This window comes from Trachinotus anak, unplaced genomic scaffold (assembly GCF_046630095.1).
Source record: "Trachinotus anak isolate AG129_WGS33_773 ecotype Australia unplaced genomic scaffold, CSIRO_AGI_Tana_v1 ptg000020l, whole genome shotgun sequence".
Lineage (NCBI taxonomy): Eukaryota > Metazoa > Chordata > Actinopteri > Carangiformes > Carangidae > Trachinotus > Trachinotus anak.
This window is the reverse complement of record NW_027273871.1, coordinates 8,500,722-8,509,229: the sequence shown is the minus strand read 5'-3', so window position 1 is coordinate 8,509,229 and position 8,508 is coordinate 8,500,722. Positions and strand designations below refer to the sequence as shown.

Genomic DNA, 8,508 nt, shown 5'->3' with positions numbered 1-8,508 from the left:
TTTAAATTGCACCAAAAACATTTTTTATTCTATAAAAGAAGAAGGAAGGGAGGGGGAAATAATCACAACTGTACAGGGAGAAACTGACTTTTAAACACCATGAGTCACAGTATCAAAAAGCTCACGTTTTCCTCACTGATCTTTACACATTTGTTCTGTACAAATACAAAAAAAAAGGAAAAAAATATTATTAATAATTGTATTATTATAATGATAAACTGCATTGCACTGAGTAAATATAGTACTGGCCCGTAAGTTACTGCATTCAATAGAAAATACCTAAAATTTCTGATTTTGCAGAGGAAGTGATTCATGGTGAGTTGAGGCACTCGCACACAGACGGACACAAGTCAGTGACGTCACCCTCAGACATGAGCTCTGTCCCTCAGGTCTCTGCAGGGACACCACTCTTTTTAGATGTCGCCGTTTTCAGATGAACAATTCTGCTTCACACATGAACAGAAGATTTAGAAGAAAATACCGAGGGAGAAGAAGCTTTACACAAATAAAACAACAGGAAGCAGGAAAAAAAACAACACAACACATGCATCAGTCTCCCAGCAACAACTCCAACACCAGCAAAATAAAAAAAGACTCTGGGTCGTCATCAACAGGCTCCGAGGAGCAATAACTGACTCTCCTTGATGCGGCACTGGAGGTTTTAGTGTGTGTTTTGTGAAGGAACCAATTTAGCTGCATTTTCAGTGAAATAACAGCAGATGTGCACTGTGGAGTAAATGAACCTAGAAATAAAAGGGTGTTAAGATCAGTGTTGTTAAATACAAACATTTTGACAGGTTGCTTCAGATATACAACAAAAGTATATGTCACTAACTCTTCGTTGTATCTTGCAGACAGTTTAGGATTTATTTGACCAGGTTTCTGTCTCGATAAAGTGGAGGTGATGCTGTGGTGTTCAAATGATTAAGAAATTGCCTGAAAACTCTAATTAATCCATAAATGTTGTTGTTTGAGTTTTCTGAAGAAATCTGAAAAAAAAAGAAAACCAAGCAGGAGATTTCCCTTGTTGCCTTAGAAACAGTAGTTTGATAAAATAATCCTCACTAAAGTCTGTGTATGAACTTTACTGAACTGTGATTACACCAGATCAAACTGGTCACAGCATCAACCAGGTGTCAGTGGACGGCTGCAGAAAGATCCAATGAGGATCAGTCACGTCTGACCAGGGACAGAGGTTCTGTTCAATTAGCTTCTGCAATACAATGTGTTTAAAACTATTTTGTTCAGTTTAAAATGGGAGAAAATACACAAGTATATTTGAATTGTTTTATTTTACTTGGGAAATTTGCTGCAATAAATTATCTGCAGTTTTCTGGAGGCAACAATAAGTTGTTTCCTGGTTCATCTTTGCATCTATGCATCCACAACTTTTTGTAACGTTTCAACAAAACTGACCTGAAGAATCTAAAACCGGCAAAAACAAACAAACAAAAAAAAAAGGTTTTGTTTTAGCCCTGTCTGAATTTCTGTCTGAACATAATTACAGTGTGAAAATGTTTTCTGACCCAAACCAACTCGATGTCACATTTCAACAACTGTTTCATGGTTTTGTGATTTTAAATCAGGTCCAGTGCAGAAAGATCAAGCTCTGTTGTAATAATAATAATAGTATTAATAATAATAATAATAATAACAAATTGATTCCTAATTAATCATTTTCAATGTGATTTCTCAGTGGAGTTTTTTTTCCCCTCAGATCATTATTGTTAAAGGAACCCCACGTTCTCACACACTGACATGCTCACCAACGTCACTATAAGAAAACAGGAAGGCTACTCTCCATGCAACACAAGTGTGCACAACACAAGTGGGACCTTTTTTTTTTTAAGAAACTACGAAACAAATGCATTATTAGATTTGAAAAAAAAAAAAAGAACACATGATGAAACACACTTCATCAAACCAACAGAGGAAGAAAAAAAAAATTTTTTCACATTATCTAGTCAGTGTTAAAAATAGAAATTCACCCGTTACATTTACTCTGCACTTTTTGATTATATACATTTATGTACATGGGTTTCTCTTAATTATTTGTCCTTAATGTCTTTATCAACAGTTTACAAAAGAAAGAAAATTGCAATTAAATGCATATACTCTTCTAGAAAGATGTGCTTAGTAACTATGTTTTTTTTTTTTTTTTGAGTTGAAGCAGAGGGGATGTTAAGAGAAATGGGGACATTGCATTGATCTGCACTGCAAAAAATATAGATCAAAATCAAAACAAGTGACTGAATTTAGTTCAGATTCTTTATAAAGTTTCCCCTGATTTTAAACTCTTGATATGAGCTGATATCCTTCAACACGCAAATCTTTTTGGGTTTTTTTCCTTTTCAAGATTTCAAAATCTGACACCAGGTGCAGTGACTTGTTTCAAGGGATATTTTTTTGCAGCATGCAGACCAAAACACAATCTGCCCTGTTCATGGCATGCACTCAGCTCAGGAAGCCTGCTCATCCGTCTCAGTTATCACACTATGAAAAGTCAGATGTAAAACCATGGAAGCAAATTTGTCTCACCAAAATTTAAAATTTAAAAGCCTGTGAATTTCTAGCACTGATTTGTTTTTTGTTTTTTTGCATTGAAATAATGTATCTCATAATGTATATTATAATAAAAATATAAAATAATGTATCTTTAATGTATCTAGTTTTTTTTTACTCTGAATTCAACCCTTAAAATATTCAATAACAGTTATTTTTCAATGTTCACAAATTCAGAATGAAAAATTCAACCTTTAAAACATCTGAATGATTCATATTCAAGTTGCTCTAATTCCATCTGCCAAATTCAGATCCCGAAATTCAACTTCAAAAGTCTGATTCAACATTTGGGATACCGAGGACAAGGAGTTGATTCTGTCTCAAAAGGACACAAACATCCAGCCAATCAAGTTATCCTCCACTGGTCACGAGACAGATGTTTAATACATAATCACATTTTTCATACTGAATTTGTGAACATTGAAAAATAACAGTGAAATTAGTTACTCAAAATTTCAAGTTGAATTCAGAGTCAAAAAAAAAAGAAAAAAAATCGTCATCATTAAAAAAAAATAAAAATAAACAGTGCTAGAAATTCACAGGCTTTTAAATGTCAGAATCTGATGAGACAGATTTGCTTCCATATTCCATATAAAACATTTTGCTCTCGCTTACTAGCTTTTCAGAGGTGGTTTCAGAGGTGGCTTTGTTCAGCGATCGACAGTCACAAACAGGCTTCTGCACATCCTGACCTCCCTTTGTTTTTTTTAAGGATCTGGTTGCGACCTAGGTAAGCTGCGTATGAGCAGTACAACTACCAGCTAGTGCTCTACTTCTGAGTTCAGAACAGCGCTTGGAGCGAGGTCTGCGTTATGTTGCATAATCAAGTTCAGCCCAGATCAGGAGCTGAAAAACAGCCCCCTTAAGACATGGACACCATGGGTGATCGCAGGGTCACGGGGTCGATTCTGTTTCAATAAATGTGCTGTTTTACATTTGGAGATTAGCACAGGATAGATATCAGGGGGGTTACGTCAGGAAGGTTTTAGACATAAACACAAGATTCTCTGTTAGACTTTATTATTACTTTTTTTTTTTTTTTTTTTTAAATGAAATTCTGTCACAAGTTGAAAGAGAACTGACCCCCACCCTGGTAGAAATGCTAGTGAGGAGAGCGCTTACTTTCCCCGTGGTTTAAACACCAGGCACTGCGGACCCTGACAGCCCGACACAGTACCAGGTTTCTCCCAGAACCACTGACAGACGGCCTGGCCCACTGTGACCTCCGGTGGCAGCCATGTTGGCTCCACAGTTCTGTTGCTCCATGGATTTTAGTAAGGTCATTAAAAAGAGTGAAAATGGCTTGTGTTGGGCGTTTCAGGTAGAGTTTATAAGGAGACAAATGCTAATTTCTAAAAATTACAACCACATTTCCACCAAAAATTCACAAAAGTTTAAAGGTCCCATATAATATAAAGGCAGATGTCCATGTGTTTGTGATTCTAAAGCAGGTCTAGGTTCTATATTAATACTGTGACAGTATCAAAGCCTCAGTCCACAGAGAAATGCACACAGCCTGTATTCAGAAACTGAGCCTTAAAACCAGCCGTCAGGACTTCTGGAACTTTGTGATGTCACAACAAAGCAGTCACTGCTGCTCTCAGCCATGCCCCAAGCCCCGCCCACCTGGACCCACCATCCAACCTTGTAGGATTTGGTTTCTCTGAGTGTTTACCTGAAATCTGCTATATTTTTATTTGATTATTCAAAAAACAGCCAATCAGAAGAGAGGCTCAGATCCTCTCTTCTGATTGGCTGACTGACCTGTTGTTACTAGAGCTCCAGAGAGAAGCCTGAGAGAGGAGATGTTAAACTACACTGAGATGGTTCCTGGTTCTTAAACCACAAATCTATCTTCTGATGGAGATCAACACTTTAAATAAAACACTTATAAAATATAGAATATGGGACCTTTAAACCTGCTTGTTCTGTTCCTGTTTGTGCTGTGAAGCATTTTTATTCTTCCATTAACCTCCAGGTGGGTCACAATGTAAAATACTGAGAAGAAGCGTGCAAAGACTAAAAGTCACCATCTCTTCTCAAGGCGATTTGTCTCCCAAATAAAACTTGACTGTTTTTTAAAACTGCTATCCATGGCACCTTTCACTTCCTGGTTTCAAACTCTAGAAAAGTGTTCTAAGCGCTCGCTGCAGTGAGGATCATCGTTTCTGCAGAAGAGGAAAGAACAAGCCTACACCACAAAGATCAGGTTCTCATTGACAAACAGCAACACATCTCAATCAGAGACTCACAGTTGATCTTGATCTCCTCTGTCAGAGGTTCTGGTTTCGCCCTTACAGATTGACTTCAGTTATTAAGGCTCAACGGGCAAGAGGTAAAAGAACAACAAGTGCCCGGAACACACACTCGTAAAAATCTTAAATTCTGATTATGTGTTTGTCTCAAAACATGCACACTCATCCAAAGACACACACGCACACATGAACAACACACGCAAAAAACACACACTCAGAAAAGCTCCCCTATTCCCTGCGTGAGAGTTTTACTTGTAATCTCAAACTATTTGTGTCTCCTCTGTCTTTTTCACAGCCTCAAAACACAACAAACGGATCTGAAATCAATTTTCTTTTTTTAAAAAAAAGGGTGCCATTCTGTTTAAGAGCGCCAAATATGGCAAAGAAGAAAAAAACAAGACAGAACTGAAAAGGCCTTATTTCAAAAAACATCAGCAACAACGACGAATAAAAAGCAAATACTGTTATCGAAGAAGAACCAGAAAGGTGTGTGCGGGGGAGAACACGCAAACGACAATAATGTGATTGATACAATGAAAAAAAAGAATCTTTATAAAGTTCACAGTCTTGTAGCTCCCTGTACCAGGGGAGGGGGCTTTGAAGGGAGGGTGCAGAGTGACAGGGGCTGGAAGGGGGGGTCAAGTCAGGACAAAATAAACTAAGTTTAGATTTCACCCTCAGACGCCTCAGATATGTTTGACTATGAGGACAAATGTGTCTGATGTGACTTCAGCTGCTGAGCGACCTGCACACACACAGAGTCATACACTGATATGCTCAGAGCTGAGAAGCCTTTACTTTGAAAATCCACTGCAGTTTGGTTGTTTAAGCCCCTTTTTCCAAATGGTACCAGAGACCACTTCCTCAAGAGCAGGAGCTTTTTCTGGGGACAGGAACTGTGGCTCGGAGAGGGGCTGGGTACGGCGCTTAAATCCTTTTTTTTTTTTTTTTTTTTTTTTGGGCACCAACCAAAAAACATCTGTAGCACTGACAGAGAATCAAACACTTTCAGGTGTCAAAGGTTGGCATCAAATGTTCAGTCAGATTTGTAGTTTTATTTCCTGATTCCTGATTATCAGATGGTTTCTGATTTAGATTATAATCAGCTTTTGTTCCTGCAGGAAAAAAAGGCCTAAAAATTTGGTGGAAAATGTGGAAAAGGGCTAATTGGGTCATTTTTGCTTTCAAAAATCCATAATATATGAAATTGTGGCTTCATGTAACTTCCCAACTCTGGATATGTACAGAATTAAAATGGTTGTTTTAAAAACAGCAGCTGAAGAGACATCCGTGTTCAGATTCCCCTTGTCCTTCAGAATCAACACACACATGTTCTCCTCTCCTCTTCCTCCTCTCCTCCGGGTGGATGGATGCATGTGATGGATGGATGAACGTCCCTGCTGCTGCACGTCCTTCAGTCCATCTTCCTCCTTCTGATGAGGGGACACTTTGTGTGACAGGTGGGGTGGGGATGACGGGGGGAGGGGAGGGGCTTGTTGTGGAGCAGGAGGGGCAGTGGACGGTGGTGGTGATGACGATGAAGCACACACACAGTAAAAAATCCTGTAACCTCCACTGTGCGCGCGCACACACACACACACACACACACATACACACAGAAACAAACAGACACATTCCTGATGTTCCTGCGATTTCAAGATGAAGAGGAGGAGGACGAAGGAGGCATAAAATCCTAACAGAGGGGGCGGGGTCAGCGGAGGTGAGGAGGGAAACAGGAAGTAGAGGAGGTTCACTGGTACAAGATGTGCTGTGAGGAACTTTGGGGGGGTTGTGGGTGTTGGGGAGGGGGAGGTCAGAGTTCACATCATGACATGGCGGCGGCGGTGCAGGGAGAGGTGGTCGGACCGGGAGAAGGAGCGGTCACACTCGGTGCAGCGGAAAGGTTTGATTCCTGTGTGCTTGCGGAAGTGTCGGGTCAACTCGTCGGAGCGGGCGAAGCGCCAGGTGCAGCCCTCCCAGGTACAGTGGTAGGGTTTCTCCCCTGGAGGGGGGCAGGAGGCAAGGAGAGGAGTTAAGGGAAAGGAGGCTACAGAAGGAAGGAGTCCTGCTTCATTTGGTTCAGTAAAATCTGTCTCTCTGCATCTTCTACAAAGACTTTTCCACTCTACGATGTTTGAATGTTCGTAGAAAATGCTGAATATATGACGGTAAATAAAAAAGCATTTGTCATTTTTTGCTGCTCAGAAAAAATGTGATGATTTTAATCCACTTTTTGGAGCTTTAAACAACCAAATCACTTCTTTTCTCGTCTTAAACATAAATTTCAACCAGTCTTTTCATCTAAATGACTAAATATGTGGCTTTACCTGCTTTTGTGTTATTGTACAATGAACCAATCACAGCTGCTTCTGGCTTATTTGTTTAATTTGTTATGGTAACCGACAGGGTTAAATAGTTAGAAACCTGAAAAACAAGTTTTCATTTTGTGTGACCTGCTCCTCTAAACCTGGTTCTAATCCAGGCCTGATGGATTTGTTGTGTTGTTGGTGTTTGTGTTGCTCAGGCCTCACCTGTGTGTATCCTCCTGTGGGCTTTGAGGTGGGAACTCTTGGTGTAAACTTTTTTACAGCCTTCATAGTCACACATGTGGATTCGCCGTCTCTTGATGTCCGGCGAGTCTGGATCGACGGGCTCTAAGTCCATGACCGACCTGAGGAAGGGAGTCGATGATGCTGATCACTGATCAAACACAGACACTTCCTGTGTCACCCAATATTTGAGCATATACCGTTAAAGCAGTTCCTGCTATCCAAAAAGAGAAGTTTAAATTCCAAATGTATTTGTTGTATGAAAACGGACATGAAGTGTAGTTATAACTTTAAGGTCAACAACATAGGAAATATTAAGGCGGGATAAAGAAAATAATGGATGTTTAACCTTTATTATGACAGCAGGGACAGGTTTCACCTGACTCTGTTGTGCAGTGATGTGATTATTGTCTCTGATCAGAGCCACCGGGGGGCGGCAGAGAGTCACTGTCCTCAACAGCTGCACAACGGCTTCCACTTCAGCATTACTCTCTCTCTCTCTCTCTCTCTCTCTCTCTCTCTCTCTCTCTCTGTTGTTGAGAATCTGAAAAACGAGACTTGTTCACTCTCTTGAGAGTGTTTCTCTGCTTCTACCTCCATCTCCCTCCTTCTCTTCATTCACTGTCTGCGATGTGATCATGGTGTAAATAAAGCTGATTTGAAAAAATCTCCCCAGCCAGTTTACAGGGAGGTGTGACGGTGAGCTGCATTATGTAACCTTGTTTACACCCCAGGTTTGGGACAGCCCTGCCCAGCAACACACACACACACACACACACACACACACACACACACACACACGACACACACGCAACTGGTAACCGCACCCAGAATTTCTGTTACAGTCAGGCAACCTCACCCACTGGGTGTGGCAGGAGGTCTGTCCTGATCTTACTAATAAACACACTGGACACACACACACACATATACAGACACACACACACACATGTACAGACACACACACACAAGTTTGTGCAGCTCTCCTTGTTAGAACATTGCGTTGACTTCCATTCACTGTGGGCAGGCTATCCCTAGCCCTAACCTTAGACCAGGCTTTGGTCCCCATTAGGACTACTGGTCCCAACAAAGTCAGTGGTTATACCTGAAAAAGTCCCAAACAGGTTACAAACACAAACACACAC

General features: G+C 40.4%; 1 protein-coding gene across 4 annotated transcripts in view; it reads right to left on the bottom strand.

Annotated features, from left to right (window-relative positions):
* klf8 (Kruppel like factor 8) overlaps positions 1-8,508 on the bottom strand; it is a 71,458-nt gene continuing 62,950 nt past the window's right edge. For all 4 annotated transcript variants that reach the window (XM_071506381.1, XM_071506382.1, XM_071506383.1 and 1 more), the window contains 2 exons: positions 7,349-7,488; positions 1-6,819 (listed from right to left, as the gene is read on the bottom strand). In XM_071506381.1, the coding sequence (XP_071362482.1) occupies positions 6,638-6,819; positions 7,349-7,488 (322 nt within the window). In that variant the 3' untranslated portion in view covers positions 1-6,637. The remainder of the gene's footprint in view (positions 6,820-7,348; positions 7,489-8,508) is intronic.